This window comes from Sceloporus undulatus, chromosome 6 (assembly GCF_019175285.1).
Source record: "Sceloporus undulatus isolate JIND9_A2432 ecotype Alabama chromosome 6, SceUnd_v1.1, whole genome shotgun sequence".
NCBI lineage: Eukaryota > Metazoa > Chordata > Lepidosauria > Squamata > Phrynosomatidae > Sceloporus > Sceloporus undulatus.
In genome coordinates this window covers 104256872-104279331 of record NC_056527.1, presented here as the reverse complement: position 1 = coordinate 104279331, position 22460 = coordinate 104256872, and the positions used below count along the sequence as shown (strand labels likewise).

Genomic DNA, 22460 nt, shown 5'->3' with positions numbered 1-22460 from the left:
TAGGATTCTCTTCCCCATTCTCTAGATACATTGGAATACAACTCCCACCATCCTCTGCCATCATGGCTGGGGATGCTGAAAGTTGTTTGTCATAATCAAACATATCTAGATGCCACCAGCTTGGGGAAAGAAGCTCCAAGGACCCATTCACACTACACAATTGTAATTCTATATTCCACTTTAACTGCCTTGACAATATTCTATGGAATCCTGGAATGTATAGTTTGTTGAGGCCCAACAGCTCTCTGGCTGATATTTCTACGTTCCCCTCCCTAACCTGCATATAGGAACCAGCATGGTGTAGTGGTTTGAGTGCTGGACTACAACTCTGGAAAGCAGGATTCAATTCCCTGCTCAGCCATCGAAATCTACTGGGTAATGTTAGCATACCCTACAGCTGTTGTGCAGAATATGGAGTTTTATTAAGCATCAGGTGTGTTTTTAAGAGGTCTTGATGACCTGTAGAAACTAGGGCGGGGTACAGACCGCCGCCGCCGCCAGTAGGTCCGCGGGGGAGCCGGAGCCTTCACACGGCCCGACTCCCGTGCAGACCGAAAAAGAAGCTCCAAAATGGAGCTTCTTTTTTCCGTCGTGTTTGCGACGTAGCGAGGCGCCAGGGGCGCGCTCGCTACGTCACAAGCGGCGCGACGCGTACGGACGCTCAGCGTCCGATACGCAAAGATGGCGCCGGCCATGTAGAAGGGCCGGCGCCATCTTGTACGGACGGAGTCCGTACTAGGCCCAGGGGCGTCTATAAGAGACGCCCCTTTTTTAAAATGGGACGTCCGGAGGACGTCCCAAATGGCGGTGCAGAAAGCACCTTGGAAAGAGGTCATATTCATATGGGGGAGAACTAGATAGAACTAGATAGTTCTTTCCAATAGTGATTTTTTCCATCCTGACCACACTCTCATGTTCCTTCACCACATATGCCCTGGTTTTCATATGTGAAATCTTGGAGGGCATGAAGTTGTAGATTTGGAGGTTCAAAATGTAACTGTTCCCAACTCTTATCAACATGTCTTGTGTTATCATAGAATCCTGGATTTGAAAGAGACTTCAAAGGCCATCAACACCCCAACTCCATGTGCTCCCTGGATATATGGATAATATTTAATCTGGAACATATGGAAGGCTGTTCGTATGTCTGATCCTGGTTTGGGGTTTGTATTTTTTAGATTCACTTACCTCATCAAAAACTGACACTATGATGGTATAGGATATGTTTTTTCAACTGCCAGAGAGAAAGTTTCAACTTCCTGCCCAAGCTATGGTTGTATCAATGGTGGCTTGTTAGTGTGTGCCTACTAACAAAGTCAGTGTTAATGAGTCCTGGAGAGAAGTGAGACCACCCAGCCGCCCACCCTCCATTGACAACTATGCGGTGAATCACTCTGCATTGCGCTAGAGGTTTTCATTAGTGACGGTGTCTGCCAAGACCTTTCAATCAGGGTCGAGGGGAATCCGATAGCCATTGTTTAATAATGAGAAACAAGATGGAAAAGAGCAATCTAATTTCCACTGCTTGTTAACATTCGGGCCATCTCCTCCTTCCACGCATATACACAAACTTTTACAGCCTTCGTACTTTTCATTCTGACTTCTGCGCTCTTGTTCCTTTCTGTCTATGCTTCCAATGGCCTTTTAACCTCACTAAGTTATCTGTACGTCACCATTTCTTTGCATTTTAACCATTCCTATCTGACCTGTATTTGTCTGTTTTTTTCTTTATGCAGGCCCTTTACCCTACTGCCATGAAGCTGGACAAAATGATTGTTTCAGGAGCCTGTGTGGTATAGTGGTTTGAATGTTGGACTATGACTCTGGAGACCAAGGTTCAAATCCCACTCTGACATGAAGCCCACCTTAGGCAAGTCACACTCTCTCATACACAGGGGAAAGCAATGGCAAACCTCCTCTGGACAAATCTTGCCAAGAAAACCCCATGAAATCCTACCTTAGGGTTGTCATAAGTCACAAACTATTTGAAGACGCACCACAATAACAACAACAACAATAATAACAACTGGTGATGAATTGAGGGTGTTATTAAAAGTGATGATGCAAAAAAAATGCAGACAATGTCATTTGCTCTTCTTCTGGGTAGATTTTTGTTCCATGTTTGTGGCTTGTTGGTATTGTGCATTGGAGGGGCTCACAATGGGATTTATTTGTCTCAGGATATCCTGGGGACCAGAATTAAAAGGTAATTATTTCATCACAGGTTCTTCTGCCATACATCCATGTCTCACACAAAGGAAAATCTTCCTTATAACGTGGCAGGATGATACAGATAGTATCCTGGAACTGTGACATCTGTATGGGATGGACAGTAACAAATTCCAGACAAGTAGCCATGCTAATCTGATACAGTGAAAACAGCAATTGGTCTTGGGTCATTATACATAGAAAAAGGTATAGTGGCATCAGTTTCCATGGGCCAGTACCATTTTATTGGCATGTAAGGAACAAGTACTGGGTGATCTTGGACAAATCATGCTCTCTCAGCTTCAGAAAAGCCTCTGAGTCTCTAAACAAATCTTACCAAGAAAAATGCATGGTAGGGTCGCCTTAGGATTGTCATAAGTCATAAATGACTGGAAGGCACACAACAACAAAGGTACAGCTACACTTGTGGCAGGGGCAACTCATCTCCTCAGATGCACTTTTCTAGTATTCAATACTTTTTATTAATATTGTTGTATTTATTAGAATGTTTGCTTTCTCTTAGTTTCAAGGCAGTCTTTATTTTACAGAACTAACCAACTTCCTTCCTTCCTTCCTCCCTCCCTCCCTCCTTTATCTTTTGTTCTATTTTATAGGGATTTATCCATCTTTCAGTGCCCATCTGTCTGTCCATCCATCAAACCATAGATGTCTATTCTTCTGTTCACTTCCATATTTCATCATCTAACCTTTCTTTTCACACTTTTTATACACTTTCACACTTTTCATATTTTTCTCTGATACTCACTGACAGACCTATCAGCCATACACACACACACACACACACACACACACACACACACACAGTCTGTCCTTAATCTGCCTCATTATTTTCTTTATCAGAATGACATGGGGCAATCTATAGCCATCTGATCCATTCCATCTTTTCCTTCTTCAAGATGATGCTGACTTGCCTTCCCATTGATCTGGACCTCAACGCCTCCATATAGTTCCAGTGCAGGTCTTGTTGCTTGCATCACAAATAAAGACAGAGGGGCTATAAATCCCCCTGATGCAGGGAGCTGAAGGAGACAACAGAACTTGGCAACAAGAAACCTGGGCTGTATCAGCAACATACCTAGGTAAGAATCCAGTGGCTATAGCAAAATCAGGGAAGTACCCTTAAGCAAGGAGGGAGAATGTTATATGTAGACATGTCCTGAACGAGCCAACATTGGGTCTTTTCCAGGACAAGTTTCTTCCCCTCTTTCTTCTTGATGTCAACAGCAATGAAGTGGACAACTGGAACTCACAAGGGTCTGTGGACCATCATCGTCATTCTCAGCTCAAGTTGGCTGCTGACTTCAGGGGCCTTGCTCCCTAAGCTCCGTAATTCAGGCAGGTAAGTGGAAGTTTTTGTGTTGGTATTTGTCTTTCCTACCAGGATTTACCTATTCTAGATCTGTTGATTTTAGGAGCTATTTTCCATCCAGACTTGGGCTGCCAGATTGAAAACTGGCTTTTTAACCTTTAATGATTGTGTGGAATAGGAAACTTCTCAGATGTTGCTTGTTACCTGGTTGTATAGGCTGAAATTCCTTCTTCTTCTTCACAATCACAAGCCAACATGGTATAGTGATTTGAGTGCTGGATGGAGCATGACTCTGGAGAATATGGTCTTCGGCACATCACACTCTCTCAGCCTCAGAAAAAGGAAAGGACAAATCCCCTCTGAACAAATCTTACCAAGAATACCCCATGATAGGTTCAACTTAGGGTCACCATAAATCAGAAATGATTTGAAGGCACACAACAACAACAACAAAGTCATCTCAAGATTTCAACTGGCAATCCAAAACTAGAATGATTTTACATAAGAATGATTTGGAGAGATGTATGATAGTGTTAAAATGCTAGTTAAGTAACTTAACAAGATCCTGCAAGAACAATATGTGGCAGAAAAAGGATGTGGGAAAAGAAAAGGGGAAATGTTGTTAACCTGGTTAGATATGAAGATAATATATGCTGCTGGGTTTTGTTTGGGGATGTCCTGCTTCCCAACACTGACATCAGCATCATCAGCATCAGCATCATTTTACAATCTTCCTCTCCCAAAAGAAATCATCTTGCAAAATAAAATATTTGTTTAAGGAGGCTCGCAGTCTGTGTTACAACATGGAAATTTCCGCTCTCGTTTTGCAGGGTATCTTAGCTAGTGCTACCACAAGGTATACTGGTGGTGAGCAATTAAAATAGCTCTAGAAGGAGCAGTGATGGGAACTAATTAAAATCAACTTACATTATCAATGATGTTAGACATTTTTTAAGAAGCAGAGGTAACTTGATTGAATGTGTTTTTAATTAAGTTTATTGACTTGGTATTCACAATTCCAGAGTTTTGATTCCAATTAGGTAGTTCCTATCACTGCTAAGAAAGCCAGCATGGTGTACACTCTAGTGGACTGACTTGAATGTACACTGTAGAGCACTGATGACCTTATCGTATGAGGCTAACAAGTGGAATTTTAACAGGATAAAAGTGTCTTTGCCTGGTTCCATTTGTTACTATAGTGCACCTTTTTACTGACAGGCAAAGCCCATCAACAAGCTCTCAGTCTTGGTGTTATTCCATTACTGCCTTTGTGTGACAGGTCCCTTCCATTGCAATTCGACTTCTCAGGCAGTCACATGGTGGGAGTGGGTGTGATTCTGCTTCTCTTCCCCTCTTCCTTGCAGCCACCATGTTGGCCAACACCTCCCCAAAGCCAACTGCTGTGTGCACATTTTTGTGGGAAGAACCTTCAGAGTAGGGTGATTCACAGATGGTTTTCTTCTTCAAATTTTTTGTCCAATATAGTCGCCCCTCCTTTTTCACGGGGGATCTGTTCCGGACCCCCTCGTGAAAATGGAGTTTTGCCTATGTTCAAGACCCATTGGCTTGAATATAGACGTGGGGGTGCAGGGGGCGTGAGCATGTGCCCCATTTATTATCCTTCCGTTTGTCCATCACGCAAAAGCGAGAGATGCGGATCCGAAGACCACGAGAATGGAGGGAGGACTGTAGTTAAACTTCTATTGTTCTGCATCAGCTACAGAGCTTTATTGATCCCTACCAAGAAACAGTGACCACTTCACGTTTAATGGCAGAAAAAATTTAAAAATGTAACAAATGTTGTGTAACTGTGTAATACATTAAAATGGGCCATTGGTATCCCCTGGTATTTGGTTTCAGGACCTATATAGAGACCAAAATTTGTGGATGCTCAAGACCCATTGTATATAATAGCATAGGGAAATGGTTTCCCTCATATAAAATGGCAAAATCAAGGTTTACTTATTGGAATTTACAGTGGTACCTCGGGTTACGAAATTAATTCGTTCCGCGGCTAATTTCGTAACCCGAAAAACCTTCGTAAGCCGAATTGCCATAGGCGCTAATGGAAAAAATAGCTCTCTGCTGCCCTCCGGTGGCGGCCTTTCCATTTAAAACAGCGCCGGGGTTTTTTCGTAACCCGAAAAAACCTTCGTAAGCCGAAACAATAAATCCCTATGGGATTTTTTCGTATCCCGAAAAATTCGTAAGCTGGGTAATTCGTATCCCGGGGTACCACTGTATATGGGTTTTTTTATACACTGCTCCCTCGGGTTACGAAATTAATTCGTTCCGCGGCCGCTTTCGTAACCCGAAAAGCCTTTGTAAGCCGAATTGCCATAGGCGCTAATGGGGAAAAGCTGCGTTTCGTGCGAAAAAGCGCCGAAAAGCACCAAAAAAATTTTTCGTAACCCGAAAAAACATTCGTAACCCGGAACAATTATTTCCAATGGGATTTTTTTCATATCCCGGAAATTTCGTAACCTGGGTATTTCGTATCCCGGGGTACCACTGTATATATATTTTCAAGCTGTGGATGCTTGAATCTCTGAATAAAGAATCTGTGGATATGGAGGGCCTCCTGTACTGTGTGTTCAAACCCTTAAGGGTATTTGCTTAGACAAAATCTGGAAAACCTTCTTCTCTAGCTCCCTCAGAATTGAATTCTGCTCTGTTTGAACCCACCAGATCTTCTCCATACTTTCTCTCCCATCAGGCTTTGGAAACGTGAAGCATCCCAGTATATTCCACCAAGGGACAGTGATGACCTCAAAGTCTCCCTCTTTCCCTGGAATATCCGCATCCCTTCCATCACTCTGCGTGACTGGAGCCTCAAGTGGATGTCTTCTGATGTTTCGGCACCCCAAGAGGAGGACAACAAAGATGATGGGCAAAACAGGAAGTCCCACCTATGGGACCCAGAGAGAGAGGAAGGTGCATCTCCTGGGGGCCAAAAGGTGGTTCTGTACCCAGCAGGCTGGGTTCCAGGCTGGGGTGGGAAGCGAAGTATTGTGGTAGGAGATGATGCAGCTTTCCGGGAGAAAAGCAAAATGTTGACAGCTATGGAAAGGCAGAAGTGGCTCAACTCCTATATGCAAAAATTTTTGGTGGTGAACTCTGATTAAGATAGAGCCGTGAATTGGCAAGGGGTGAAGCAATGGCAAGCGGCATGAGAATCAAGTTAGCTGTGTGGCACTACTCACAGGAACCCTTTAAGAAGTATATTAAATGTATTCATCAATAACATATTGGCCAGGTAGGATCCTATATAATCTATAGCCCTAGATCCAAGTTTACATACTTCAGTGACATTTCACAAGGAGGTATCTAGAACCTCCCTGTACATCAGTCATTTTGTGAGCAAGAACAGCCAGAGAGCTTCCAGGCATGGTTGCATTTTCTAGTCATACCTGAACCAGGTATTTTTTGCTGCCATTGAGTACTTAATGAAGCAGCAGCAGCAAATGGAATACAATTGAGCATAGCCCTGCACCAAAAGAGAAGAATGGAGTTGCAAGCTGTATCTCTACTGCACTTTAACTGCCACGGCTCAATGCTATGGTATTTTAGGATTTGTAGTTTTGTGAAATATGTAGCCTTTCCTGTCAGAGAGCTCTGGTGCCACAACAACCAACAAATTCCAGGATTCCACAGCACTGAGTCATGATAGTTAAAGTGGTGACAAACTGCATTAATTCTGCAGTGCAGATGCAACTACACCTAAAAAAACACCTGGCTGCTCTTGTGCCCTGGGAACAAAGTCAGGACAAGGGAGGCACCTCCACCCACTCTAACAATAGCATGTTTACAGTAGTGGAGACTTATATTCCACCAGCTGGATCAAGGTAACAGATAACCAGGGACCCAGGCTACGTCCGCACTGCAGAAATAATCTAGGTTGACACCACTTTAACTGCCATGGCTCACTACTGTGGAATCTTGGGATTTGTTGTTTGTTGTGGCACCAGAGCTCTCTGACAGATGAGCCTCAACATCTCACAAAACTACAAACTCCAGAATCTCATAGCATTGAGTCATGGCAGTTAAACCAGTGTCTACCTGGATTATTTTTGTAGTGTGGATATAGCCAGGGACTAAATCTACACCTCCCAACAGCTTTCTGCCTGTCCGCCTCCTCACAACAACAGCCTCCTGGTCCTAAGGTTATCCTGTATACAAAAGACATTATTGCATGCTCTCAGGCACTTTCTCTTTAACTCAGATGCTGGCAAAAATTCTTATTCCCTCACAATGTGAACAGCAATGGGGACTTTTTCAAATAAATATGTTTTAATTGCTCAGACCCCAAGGTGGAAGACATGTCATGGTTGAATCCTCCGAGGTAGTTGTAACATGTTTTTGTTTCGGCTGCCCTTGAAGTGTCTAGAAACAACAGCTAGTGAGGCAATATGCTCCAGGGGACCAGAGTGTTTTGAACATATTATGCTTGCCCTCTTTAATTCAAACTATCTGCACATTTTTTTCTGGGCTGAGCTCAAACAAGTCCTTACAGCCTAAAAACTGAAACTACAAGGAATGATGGATATATCATTCCCTTTAGTTCAGAAGCAGCGTGCTGAAGGGGAAAAGCAAGTGAGAGCTAGTGCCTCTCTAACCTCTAGCCATTTGGACACTCTAGAAGACAGGCTAATGGACCAGATCCTCCTGCTATTTTGAAGCAGCCACTGCAACTAAAGTATTTACAGCAGCTGAAATGGCAGCAATGGCTAGGTTGCAGACTGCCAAGGAATACCAGAGGCTGTAGGCTATATTTCAGAGGAAGGAACTGCCAAAACCATCTCTGAGGATTCCTTATCTAAGAAAACCCTAAGAAATTCATGAGGTTGCCATAAGATGACAGGAAACTTGAAGGTGCGCGTGCACACACACAATTTAATTCCTTCCATAAGAAACTTCAGCTGATTCCTGCACAGAATACTGTATTTCTGTTAGCAATTCCATGCTGTCTATATTATACACATTGGCGTGTTACAGACGCGCACAAAGTCGCGCTCTGCAAGTACTAGGGTTAGGAAGGGGCATGCTAGGGTTAGGAAGGGTCTTACCTTCCTCATGGCCCCTGATCCTAGTACGCGCGGAGCGTGTACTAAATGGCGGCCCCCATCCACACGGGGGCCATTTTGACGTCTCGGATGCACAGCGTCCAGACGTCGCGCAATGGAAGTGATGCCGCGAGTGCACGGCTTGTGTCTTGCGGCGCCATTTCCAGGTCCGAAGAAGATGTGCCATTTCAGCACTTCTTTTTAGCTGCTCCGGGAAGCCTCGCGGTTTGGCCGCTGGGGCTTCTCGGCACAGCTAATGACGGGCGACGGCAGACCGCCCGGTTTTGGACGGGCTGTAACGCGCCACAGTTGCCTACAAAGATCTAGTGGGTATTAGTTAAGGCAGGGGTGAGCAACATCTCATGTTCAGAGTCCATCTTGGAGTATGTGAAACACATTAGTTTATTGCAATTTTCTGTAGTGTCGGAGGGTGCTAGAGCCCATGAATGATTTGTTGCTGGTTATTACTTGGTTGTTCCCAGGATAAGTCTTCTTTAATCACGGTGTGTGAAAATCTTCATGAGATCATGTGACTTTCCCAGGATAACGACAGTTTAAACCCCTCGATTCTACCCCATGTGATAAAATCTGACATGTAAGATCCAGGTTCAAATCCCCTCACAGCCTTGAAGACTATTACTGCCTCTCCGTCTGATTATTTTCTCAGCCTAACTTACTTAACAGGGTTGTTGTGAGTGTAAAATTAGTGTGAGCAGGGATAAACCATGTATGCAGACTTGAGTTTTGGGTAGAGAAAGGTGGTCTGTAGAGGTACTAAATAAATATATAAGGTTTCCAGTGTTGATCTGCACCAAGGCAAATGCATTTGGCTACACAATATTGCCAGAAAAACTTTACCTGCTAATTTCTGTACAGCAATTCTCAATTAAAAGGACACAAGCATACAAAGCTTATGTTATTGTTTTCCTTAGCCAGTTCCTGCCTTAAAGAAACCAAGAAATTATTGTCACTGATGCTACTTCGGGGCCCTTTCACACTGCACAATTATAGCACTATGACCCTATTTTCACTGCCTTGACTGCATCCTGTGGAATTGTGGGGTTTGTTGTTTGGTGATGAAATGAAGCTCTCTGGTTGAAAATTCTAAATATGCTATACCTGACTCCATTTTGCTCCCTACAACTGTTATCATTCAGACATAACAATACAGGAGACAAGCAGTTTAGAAAAGTTTATTTAGTCAGTCTACAAGACTTCTCCCGCTTTTGAGTTTCTGAGGCACAATCTCAGCCACAAATCTCTCCATACCATAAGCAGGGGGGGGAATTAAGTGAAAGTGTTGCAGCAAGGGGTAAAGAGACCACTTCAGCAGGGCAGTGTGTATATTTTTCTGTGTGTTTTCCAGGCTTAGACAAATTATTTTTGTACTACAATTCTCAGAATATCCCAGCCAGGGGGATTTAGGGTGTTGTAGTCTAAATAAGTAACTTCTCCAAAGTTGCTTGGTTAATCAAGTGAGTGCAAGCATTATGGGCATAGGTCTTATACCAGATCAGACTATTTGTCCATCAAGCCAAGCACTGTACACTCTGGCAACAGCTCTCCGGAGTCTCAGCCAAAGTAATTCCCATCAGTTGGTACCTGATCCATCCAAATGGAGACACCAGCAATTAAAAGTGGGGCTTTCCGTTCATAAAGCATAAGGTTTACTCCTAAACTATGGCTGCTCCCAGAAAGGCTTACAGGCATGGTATGGCAAGAGAGCAACACTTTGCAAATGTTGTCGTGACTTCACACTCAAAACATATACATCCCCTCTTTTTAAGAACAAGCGCCTGTCATCCAAATCCAAGCATGTAGTAGTCAATGCAGATGACATAAGATGCACTGGAGTGTAATAACAGGGAGAGAGAATAAGCATTGTTGATAATCCGTCTTTGAAAAATGAGGCAAAAGACTTTGCACACGCATAGATCTCTGAACAAGAGTCAAGCGGTTGGAAAAATTACTACAACTCCCAGAGCCATAATGGTTAAGAATTCTAAACATGGTGCATCTGATTCCATCTTGCTCCCTACAACTGTTAATCATTCAAATACATCAGTACTGGAGACAAGCAATTTAGAAAAGTTTATTCAGTCAGTCTACAAGGCTTCTCCCACATTTGAGTTTCTGAGGCACAAGTGAAGCCCCAAGTTCTAGTTTCTGCATACCACAGACAGGAGGAAATTAGTTTACTTAAGTGAAAATGTTGCAGCAAGGGATAAAGAGACTGCTTCAGCAGGGGAATCTGTTCTCCAAAAAAGTAACTTTTCCCTGAAAGAGTATAAATTTGAGAAGGAGTGAAGGCATGGGGTGGGGGATGAAAGTGGACAACAGTTTTGCCAAGTGCACAGGAGGTAGAGCAGTCTCTAGTGAGTGTTGAAGGGTTGGGCAGCAGCATATATTAACCCAGGAATGTGTCGGAATAAAAGAAGGCAGAGAGAGAGAGAGTGAGAGACAGAGACACAGAAGAGATAAGGGGAGAAAAAAGAGGAACTGTGGTACTAGCAAGCACAGGTCAGAGGCCACTACTTTTGCATTGACTCTTCTGGAAAGGCCAGGCGTGAAACAGCTCTTTGGTCTGTAAAAAGAAACACAAGCATTTTTAAGTTCTTATCCCTGCCAGTTCTTTTTTCTTTTACATATATTTTGCCTATATGAAGTGTGGTCATACCACATGCCCAAGGAAAACATGGGGTTGGAAACCTATCATGGGTTTTTCTTGGCAAGATTGGTTCAGAGGTTTGCCACTGCCTTCCACCAAGGCTGAGAGAGTGTGACTTGCTTAAGGTCACCCAGTGGGTTTCAAGGCCAAGCAGAGAACCAAACCTTGGTCTTCAGAGTTTTAGGCCAAGACTCAAACTACTACGCTATGCAGGGGTTACCCCACCGAAACCATATCCTCACACATCCAAGAAGTATTATCTTTGAAGTGGCAGGGATTCAAACCCTGGTTTCCAAAGTCATAGGACTTTATCAGACAAGGGAAATTGGTAGTATAATCGAATGGCAATCCGAATGTAATCATGGGTCGTCTATCATGCAATAACGTTATTGCGTGATAGACTACCACACGCAAATTCGGGCAATGGCATGCTATTTTCAGGCAATGGGAAGCCAGTTCGAACACAATTCGCATTCACGTAAATTTGCTGAGCTAGCGAATTCACGTGAATGTGTTCTGGCCCCACTTTCTTTTCATTCGAAATTAAGAGAAATTCCTCATGTATGATAAAGTCCATAGTCTAATGCTCAAACCACTACACCACACTGGATCTCTTTTATCATATATGATATAACTTCTTTGAGAATGACAAATCAAAAACTCAGGTTCACATGTGTTCACACCAAGTTTTTGATTTCTGGTTTGTTTTACCCACTCCAATGCAGGAAAGAGTGAAGCTGGAAGGTTCCTGGAAAGCTATTGTCAGGTGTTGATTGATAATCTAAAATTTGTATTGGGCAGCTTCCTATGTTCCAAGACTTCTCCAGACTGGCAATTTGTGCCCATTTGTCCCACACCTTTTCATGTTTCTTCTTCCCTCTTCCCACTTCCCTGTCCAGATTCATTCATTCTCTCTCTCACTCAGCTGAAATTATCATATATTTATCTGGATTGAAAGACGGTTGGAGACTTGCAAGGAAGAAACCATGCAAATGACACAGGCTGCTTCAATCGCACATCCTCTCAAAGGAGTGTAAATATCCACATGCAGTTATACACTACATGAGCACTACTCAACCCCCATGCAGAATAGCAACATTGTGCAACACATATCAGTGATGAAGTGTCGTTACGCAATGCACAATGCACAATACACGATGCACAACCACAATGCAAAATATAGGATTACGTGCATAACATGAACTGCACAATGCACAACTTGCAAAGAAAAGGCACAGATGAACATGCTGTCTGATTACTCCACTTCCACCGTTATCAGCAGAATGTGTCTGTTGTGCAATGGTGACTTTATGGCCCTGCATACATAGCATGACATAAAGATGTGTATGTCTCTAACAGAATTCCAGACAGCCTGTGAAGGGGAGGCCCTGATAAAGATAAAGGAAGATGCAAAGAGGTGGTTCCATCACTTTTGTCCAAATGATTGCTTATACCAATAAAGGGCATCACTGTGATGTTGGAAGCTGCTTTTACTAACTTCAGAGCATTATTTAGCACAACTGAACAGGATTAGATATTAAAACAGATCATGTGAAAATTTCCTGGCACAAACATATTCCTAAGTATAGCTTGGAAAATATACTTTGGGGACTATAACTTCCATACTGTATGGGGGGAGTCTGAAGGTTGTAGCCCAAACAAATAATGCATTGAAGCTTTGCTCTCCAGTCCATCTATTTCAGTATTACCTACTTTGATTGGTAGAGGGTGTTAGCCATCAACTTATTCTATGAACTCCTAACTAACTGGAGATGGTGGGGGCTGAATCTGCAACCTTTTGCATGCAATACATATGCTTTCTTGTGGAGATGTGGTACCTCCTCTTTGAGAAGGAGCAGAAGTCCAGAGGTTTCTCATCTTTCTGTCCATATGTAGGTATGTGCATACACATTGTTCTTTTAGCAAAGATACTGCCCTCTAAACTCACCTCGAAGGTTTAGGTAGGAGAGAAAATCCATCATACTTTGGAGGTTGCTGTCCTCTCCAGGGTGCATAGCATGCCCTGAAACACAGAGGAAACAGATGAAGGGGTCAGAGCAAAGGAATGCAGAACACAGGGCCAGGACAGAACAATCAGGCAGAGGCACTTACTCACCATAGGGATCTTGTCCTAGAGAATACAAGTCCTCCATGGTATCTCGCTTACCAGCCAGGCCTCCTTTATCAGGCAAAGTCTGGTGGGCATCTGCTTTGGGAACAGGAGAGTAGAAGGGGAGAAGTGCTGCAGCAGTTAAATAAAAAAGAAGACAAATTACAGCAAGGATACAAAATAATTTCCTGGTTTGCCTGGTGGCACATAATAATTACAACCCCTAAGAGACCAGACAAGAAATGTTCATTAGTTTGAAAAGAATGTTTTCTTTTCCCTTATGTGGGAAACTGTGGAAGCCCAGGGGGATGCATTAGCCTCCCAGGAGATCATGGAAGGCCACACTCCTCCATTGCACCTACAAAAAGAAAATCAAAACTTATTTTCCCCAAAGGCCTTCAAGGCAGGAAGGGAGGCATTTTCACTATGATTTGAGGGTGTCCTGAACCATTTTAGGCCCAGAAAAAGCATTTTTTTTAACTACTGGAAGTGAGCAAAATTCACTTTCTATTCATTTTTTGCTTCAAAGAAGGCCTCTCCTAGGCCTAAATTCAACAAGGAAGATTACAAGATATGGTGAGAATGCACCCAAGGTCCCCTGGAGGACATTTGGGGCAAAATAAATTTTTGCAAAATTTTGCTAAATTTGTTTTTTACCCCTGGGGGTGCAGGGGGTCTCCAAATGTGGTGGGAATGCCATTCATGCCACTAGAGTGAATTTGGTGGCATTCTGGAACAAAAACATTTTTTTTTTTTGCAAAAATAAAATCTTGACTGAGAGTCCCTGGGGGCTATAAAAATGGCCCTGGGGGGCACATGTGGCCCATGTAGGGATGCCATAACCCGGCGGCCCCCATGACAAACCCGCTTTTGGGGGCCCCCTCCCGATCCCGGTCCGGTTTGGCCCCCAGCCCCCGGTTCGGGGCCCGCACGGCACCAACCCACCTTCCCCTGCCTCCCTGCGTGGCCACGCCACCCACCTCCTCCTCCATTCCAAGCCTTGTGGAGGAAGCAAAGGAGGAGGCGAAGGAGGAGGCGGTGTGCGGGGGGAGGCGGAGGAGGGGGGCAGGGAGGTGGGGAAGGGGGCACAGGTGCGCGCAGGAGGCGCACCTCCTTCTCCTCCTCCTCCGTTGCTGGCCACGCCAAGCGGAGGAGGAGGCAGAGGTGCCTGCCTGTCTTAGTGCTCCTTGCGCACGCGCACGCGCGCCAGACCAGCAGGCACTGGCAGGCAACCACCCACCGCCTCCTCTGCCTGGCGTGCCTCCGTGCTGGGCACTTTCTTGGGCCCGGGAGGTGGAGGCAGAGGAGGAGGCTGAGGCGGAGGTGGGTGGCTGCCTGCCTACTGCCTTGACGCTGTCTCCCAGGCCCCAGGGAGGCCTTGGACAAGGTTTTAAAATGTAGGACTTTTTTTTTTAATTTCCTGGCAAGGAAATTAAAAAAAAAAAGATCCCACATTTTAAAACCATGTCCTACATTTTTCCCGGTTTGGAGGCGCTCAGGGATGGCAACCCTAGGCCCATGGGTTGCACTCCCCTCCCACCTTAGGCCAGCAATGTGCTACAAACAAATAATACAAGAATTATTGATTATTCTGTGGAATAGTAATTCTTGTGAAAATTTAACCTGCAATGCTGGTTGGATTACTTGTGCAACAGAGGTAACCAGCACTGGCCCTCCAGCTATTTCTGGCCTCTGCAACTTCCAGCATCCCTCACTATGGTCAGGGTCGACAGGAGCTGCAGTCCAGCAATTTCTGGAGGGCCACAGCTTCTCATCACAGCTATAGAAATGAATATAAAAATTCAATGCATGTTATGGATGAGCATAGTTGCATGTAGTGTACACATTGGCTTTCTTTCTCCACATTCCATTTCTAGTAGTCAGACAGATTTTGCAAGTTTCTGAAGTACCAGGAAGGATTGTAAAAAGTTACTTGAGCAGAACACAATGGGACCATCAAAATGTATGTGTTCTCCAAAAGCAGTTATGGCTATCATCTACTTTCTTCCACCACCAGAAAAGTGGTGGGTATCCCATGAAAGCTATTGGTACCTCGTATTTGGACCACAACCTGAAAAGCCAGTGGTGAGGGATTATGAGTGCTGCTGTTCAACAGCATATGGAGGTTATCACTGTCCATGTCTGACAAAGTAGCAGATCTCTTACAGCACAATCTTACAATCCTGCTTAGAACTCCCACTTTATGAATTGGGACATGCTCTTCAGTAAGTGTACGTTTAGCCTTTAAAATGATTTTTGAGAGATGGAGGATATAAAATTCCCCAGATGTTGTTGGACCACAATTATTCCTCATCACCAGCTAGGGCTGATGGGAGTGGCTGTCCAAAATGCCTGGAGGCCACAAGTTGCCCGCCCCTGCTTTACATTTTGGCTGTTATCTTTCTTATGTCACCCAAAACTTGAGTTAACTTACGGGGTCCCAGCAGATAGCCAGCACTGTTCAGGGTCCAGCCACGCTTGTCCTTGGGCTATGGAAGCAAAAATAGGAATGTTGTAGTAAGTTAGGGTTTTGCCATCATCACTTAGACCAGTGCTACTCAAGGTGGTAGGCCATGGACTGGTGCCAGGCTATGATCAGCTGCCAGTGCCTGGGGAGTTTTCAGGAAAGAAAGAAACAGTTGTAGACAGTAAGCATAACTCCCATTGTATGATCCCTGACACATTGGGGGAGAAATATGATCCCCAACACCAAACAATTCAAGAAGCACTAATCTAGTCTGACCTACATATACAGTATATGCCATCACTTCCAATAGGCACAGATCAACTAGGACTGCCACAGCCTGTCCTCTGCATTTCCAGATTCTCAGCTGGATGAGTCCCTGAAAACACATTTCAAAGTATTTTGCTCTCCTTTAGCTGAGGAAGGAATCTGTACTCGTATGGAGAGGAGAGGTGGAGATGGAGTTTTGCCCTTCCCAATATGGTAAGGAATAATAAGAGGTGCTACAGCCACTTGGAGGTTTCCACTGCTTTAACAAACTGGGTGATCCCAGTAATTTATTTCAGTAAGCAGAAAGCACAACATACGAAATTAAAGTGGAATGGCCTGACTTGAAGGGACCTCCCTTGAAATACAGCATGTACAGAACTGGACACCAGGCTATCACTCAGTATCTATCAGACATATAAACTTCCTCTCTTTAATAGATTTTATAATCCCCCCTTCATCTCTCATTTTCTTAAAATGGGATCAGTATTGCAGAGAATCATTCCTGGTTTGAAAGTAATTTTCTACCCCTTCAGTTCTGGATGTAGCTTTGTTCTTGAGATTTACATGAGATTATGTTATAAGTCTTAGTTTTACTGGTTTTCCTCTCTTCACCCCTTCCCTCTAATTTACTAACCTTGTGTGTGTGTGTGTGTGTGTGTGTGTGTGTGTGTGTGTGTGTGTGTTTGTACATGTACACAAAGTCTCCCTAGTGTCATAGGAAAGAAAAGGCGACTTGGTCCATTATTGGGAGAGATTTACTAGATACTGACTTTAAGAGAATCTTCTGTAGAGCAATATTCTATTCACAACGAGCAGATTCTATTCAGAATCAAGCATGAATTTACTCATAAGTAAATTCTTCACAATTAGTGTTCCAATTAAAAGCATGCACTATTGGAATCTTTCACCTGTGATCAGACATGGTGTTTCTACAACTGTTTCTTCTGCATCTGCAGACCAGACTGCACCATAAGCAATGAGGATGGAAAGTGCAGAGACCCTGATGTCTGTTTAGCAAGAAGGTTTGACAGGATAGGTCTGGAGTGGTTGATCTAACTCACCGCAAGTGCAATTCCAAAGCATTCCCCAAGCAGTCCACAGAGGATCAAAGAGAGACAGAACATGGCCCGAGAGCTCCACATCTAATGCAAGAAAGAGTAGAAACTAAAAAAGAGTTCCTTGTGTCCAATTCCACCATCCCCTCATGCTAAATCTCATTCTCTATCTATCCAGGAAAACAGGACAGAGACAGACATAACTTTCTGAGAGGCTAAAGTCATATAATAGAAGCATTGGTGCTTTTATACAATGTCTCCTATTGGTGCTGTCTAGTCAAACAGATTTTTCAAGCACCTAGGACTTTATCACAGAAGACTGCCAAAGCAGAATTACAGTGAAATAATAGAGTCTGTGATCATACCTTATTATACGATGCCGTTTCTATCCTGTAGCTGCTGCTGCTTCCAAGCCTTCCTGGAGTGCTCCTTTTCATTGATGTGTCAACCCCGTCAATGTCTCCCAGTTACGCTGCTTTTCCACTATTGATTCACGTGTGATAGGTTCCTCCCACTGCAGTTCTGATAGTCAGGCAGTCAGATGGTGCAAGTGAGCATAAATATGCTCCTTTCTCCCTTTCCTTCTCCTTGCTATTTTCCTTTCTTTTTTTCAGTTTCTATTCTTTTCTTTTCTTTTTTACTAACCATATGTACTCAACTATAAGTTGACCTCATGTATAAGTCAAGGGCAGGTTTTGGGTCCAGAATTATGGATTTTGATATGACCTGTAGATAAGTCGAGGGTAAAACCTTGGGGCATGTAACAGAGGATGTAAAGGATGAAGTAAAGGATGAGGCAAAGAAAAACAATGCCAAAGAACTTACAAAATTACAGCTTCCAGGACAGATTAAACTCTTGCCTTTCACCAGGGAATGAAATAAATAAGAGTTAAAGTACAGTACTTACATTGGCCCTTGGATAAGTCGACTCAGGTTTTTTGGATCACGTTTTGACTAAAATTTCTAGACTTATACATGGGCATATACAGTAATCAGTTGCTGTGACTACAACATTTAAAATATTAAAAACACAGACCAAAAGGCACACTGGGAAGGGCATAGGGCAGAAAGGCAATTTTATGAAGACTGGTGTGTGGAAGACAGAGCTCGAGACTATAGCAGTACCATGGCAGTTTTGAAGAGCTGTGCAAAAATTACTGTCCCCAAACCAGTATGTTTGCATTTTCTACACTAACGTGATTGTGGCATCTTAGCAGCCTGATGTGATAAAGTCCTAAGATATCTGCAAAACCTGTTGGACTACAAGCAATGTGTAAGGTACAGTATGGAATATAGTGTTTATACCTGTGGTGTCTGTTGATTCCTGTGGTATTAGGGCAGCGAATCCACTCTGAGTTTTAATCCAAACTTTAAAGGAGCTATCTGAGGTTTCAAACCTGTGTGTGTGTGTGTGTGTGTGTGTGTGTTGTGTGCCTTCAAGTCATTTCCAACTTATGGTGACCCTAAGGAGATCCTGTTATGAGGTTTTCTTGGCAATATTTGTTCAGAGGTGTTCTGCCATTGCCTTCCCCTGTTTAGGAGATGTAGGGCCCAACCAGACTGGCCAAAGGAAGTGGATGCAGGCCATGGTTTTTTGTGGGTTTTTCGAGCTATGTGGCCATGTTCTAGAAGAGTTTCTTCCTGGCATTTTGCCAGCATCTGTGGCTAGCATCTTCAGAGAATGCATTATTTGAAGATGCCAGCCACAGATGCTGGCAAAATGCCAGGAAGAAACTCTTCTAGAACATGGCCACATAGCCCGAAAAACCCACAAAAACTACAGATGCCAGCCATGAAAGCCTTCGGCTTCAGGCCACTTTGGAGGTGTGCTGTTTAAACAATATGCATGTCCTAAGAGTCCGGAAACCATGCGGAAGCCATGCTCCAGTCCTCAGGATCAGAGCGCGGAAGCCACATGGCTTCTGGTCTCTTAGGATATGTGCATCATTTAAACAGTACACCTCCAAAGTGCCCCAAAGCCACATCATTTGACCTGTCTGTTTAGCCCAAAGGGGCTATACAGTCCGGCACGTTGTGCCGGCCTGTGGGCAGGGTGAGAGCTGAGCGTCTGCACACTCCAAGCCCTTATGCTGCTGCCTGGGCACCATTCTGGTGCACAGCCTTCTAGATGGCATGCCATGATGCACCTCCAGCACAGCAACCAAACAGCATAGCATGGAAGGGTCGTCATAACGCTGTATCGCAGCACTTATGACGCCCCTTCCAAGGAGCCGCTTGGGGCAGCTTCTTTTTGAGTCCTCTGAAGGGTGGAACAGGGCCACGGCATGTGTTTGCTGTGGCCCCAATCTGGAGCAAAAAGGGGAAACATCCCGCTGCACGTCTGTACAGCCCCATAATTCAGCTGCTTAAAAGATCAAACTAAAACCCAGGACAGATTCACTGATCAACCAGTATAGAAGAGCCACCACTAGGATACATGAAAGGCAACATATATGTAATCAAACATAACACTCCGAAAAGGCATAACTTTTTGTGACATAAAGTACTGATGGAAAAGACTTCACCTCTGGAACTTCTGCCTGTTCTATGATTGTTGAAGTGCCTGAGTTCTATCAGTAAAAATGTGGAACAACTCGGAATATTTTAGTCATACACATTTCAGAAAGAACCTGCATCATCTGGCAAGCTTGTTACATATAAAATAAACCATTTTATATAAACCATGTTATAAAAATCATTTTCTGTAAGTCAACTTCTTAACCCCAGCCCTTAACTGATATCCTTAAGGCCCCAAACTCCTTACTTACAATACAAACCTTGCAATCTGTCTTGAATTGCTGGACCTGTTGATCAATGAAACATCAGGGATACCAGGTTTTATAGAGAGAGGAATTACAGATTTGGGTGCGTCATTACTCCACAGACAAAAGCATGTAGGGCTATCTGCATAATTGACTTTAATAGTCCCTTGAGACTCAATGGGATGGACTGGGGGAAGATGCTCCAGTGTCTTTTAATGTGTAATTTATTTTCATCCTTTGTCAGAAAATGGCTGGAAAATTGGGGGGGTAATTAGCCCTAATTGACTCCTCAAGAAGAACTGGAGGAGGGCTTCTGAAAACAGGATTCCACAATTGTCTTACTGGTCCCCCTGCCCCCCCCCCCCCAAAAAAAAAAAGAAGTAGGGGAAATGGAGAGATCTGGATAATAGTCCCCTGTTTACCGGAGCTAGCAAAATGTGCACATTGGAAGGCCTTTTTCTGTAATCTTGTCACTAAATGATTACAGAGTATCCAAGTACTCAGAGCCAGTGTTGTATAAAGGTTTGAATGCTGGACTACAACTCTGAAGACTAGGGTTCAAATCCTGCTTGGCCATGGAAACCACTGGGTGCCCTTGGGCAAGTCACACATTCTCAGACTCAGAGGAAGGCAAAAGCATAACAAATCATGCCAAGAACACCCCATGATAAGAGTCAACATGTCAAAAACTACAGAACAACAACAATAGTCCAGGTCTTTGGTCTACTTTTGTGTTATATGATGAAACACATAGATGTGAAGTTCATCCAAGCATACTTCCCTGTATATATATGTATAAGACCCCAAAGCCACAAATGTTTCCAGTTTCCCAGTATAACATGCACCTTGTTGACCTGCAATAAAATTCAGGCTGCCTTGCAAAATGTGTTCCTTAATTGCATGGTTCCCATGCCCAAACATGGCTCCACTTTTTGAAGTGTATACCAGGTCCCATGCCCATGATGCTTCACTGACTCCATTGACTTACATGGTTCTGTATCCTAGAGGCTGACAAAGTAATGATAGCTACCTTAGATCTCACCCCGGAGAAAGTGGGGTATATATATGCAATAAATAAATAAATAAAGCTGTACCTCATTCTGTTGCATCATTCTGCTTATTGTATAGTGTCAGATTTTATATAAACAGCCTTCCATAATGCAGTACTTTCCAGCAATGCTGGCTCTGGAATTATGGGAGTTGCAATCCACCACATTTGGAGACCACCAGTGGGAAAGTTTGGTACAATTCAGTCACCCCTGCTCCTCTGGGCAACCTTTGCTTCATCATTACAGGATAATCCTAGAAACTCAGAAGCAAGTCCAGCTTAGTATAGCAGGGCTCACTAAATGGATCCGGAATTGTAACTTTAATAATGGCAGTAACAGAAAACCCCAATAGAATCATAGAATTCTCATAGAGTTGGAAGAGACTGCAAGGGCCATCTAGTCCAACCCCCTGTCATGCAGGAAATCTAAATCAAAGCATCCCTGACAGATGGCTACCCAGCCTCTGTTTAAAGACCTCCAAGGAAGGAGACTCCACTACACTCCGAGGGAATGTGTTCCACTGTCGAACAGCCCTTACTGTCAGGAAGTTCCTACTAATGTTGAGGTGGAATCTCTTTTCCTGTAGCTTGCATCCATTGTTCTGGGTACACCAGTGAAGAGATACAGGACATGGATCCTGGAAGCCAGGATGAGAGCATCTGGATAAAAATTAAAGGGGAGAGAAACAAAAGAGATGTTATTGTGGGAGTCTTCTACAGACCCCCAAATCAGATGGAGGAATTGGATGATGTCTTTCTAGAACAGATGACCACGCACTCAGAAAGGAGAGATGTTGTAGTGATGGGTGACTTCAACTATCCTGATATTTGCTGGAAGTGAAACTCAGCCAAATCCTCAAGGTCTAGCAAATTCCTCACTTGCCTTGGAGGCAATTTCATTGTCCAAAAGGTGGAAGAGGCAACAAAGGGATCAGCTATTTTAGATCTGATCCTAACCAACAGGGATGACCTAGTTAATGGAGTGCAAGTGGTGGGATCCTAAGGTATAACAAACTCCAGGTGATCATGTACTCCTGGAGTTTGTTATACAATGGAAAGGAGAAGCCAGGCATATTTGGGAAAGTGATGTTTTAAGCTGCAGCATAAACACTAGCATGTTGTGATTTGCTCTAGGGACAAAATTCCACTGTTGGGGCATTACCATGAAGAATACCCTTCATGCATCTGTACTGAAGAAATATTACAATTTGACACCACTTTAATCACCCTGGCTCCATGCTATGGAATTTTGGGAATTGTAGTTGGTTGGGCCACCAGAGCTCCACAACCTATACTAAATCTGGTGTTGTTCACCCTTTTTATTTATGGTTTTGCTGAAAGACTGCAGAAAATGCTGATCAAATTTGCAAATGTCACAAAACTGGGAAGGGGAGCTAATGCCACAGAAAGCAGGAACGCAACTCAGCATGACTTTGACAGATTGGAGAACTGCGTTAAAATAATTTACATTTCAATAGAGAT

At 43.7% G+C, this 22460-nt stretch overlaps 2 protein-coding genes across 4 annotated transcripts; one reads left to right on the top strand and one right to left on the bottom strand.

Moving 5' to 3' along the window:
• The first annotated feature begins 3238 nt into the window (after nucleotides 1-3238).
• PTH2 (parathyroid hormone 2) lies at nucleotides 3239-6663 on the top strand. The gene is made up of 3 exons (XM_042473777.1): nucleotides 3239-3308; nucleotides 3454-3568; nucleotides 6255-6663. Exons 1-3 carry the CDS (start codon nucleotides 3239-3241, stop codon nucleotides 6661-6663), a joined length of 594 nt encoding a protein of 197 aa, XP_042329711.1.
• Nucleotides 6664-10669: 4006 nt separating this feature from the next.
• On the bottom strand, nucleotides 10670-17255 carry LOC121935394 (galanin peptides-like). Of its 3 annotated transcripts, none has more exons than XM_042476864.1 (5): nucleotides 17175-17255; nucleotides 15814-15868; nucleotides 13386-13511; nucleotides 13218-13292; nucleotides 10670-11185 (listed from the first exon to the last, which is right to left on the bottom strand). In XM_042476864.1, the coding sequence occupies exons 1-5, from the start codon at nucleotides 17253-17255 to the stop codon at nucleotides 11133-11135; spliced, it is 390 nt and encodes a 129-aa protein (XP_042332798.1). In that variant the 3' UTR covers nucleotides 10670-11132. The 3 variants fall into 3 exon arrangements, with proteins under 3 accessions (XP_042332798.1, XP_042332796.1, XP_042332797.1); XM_042476862.1 differs by having other exon boundaries at nucleotides 13386-13475; XM_042476863.1 differs by lacking the exons at nucleotides 15814-15868; nucleotides 17175-17255 and adding an exon at nucleotides 15003-15088.
• Between the last annotated feature and the right edge of the window lie 5205 nt (nucleotides 17256-22460).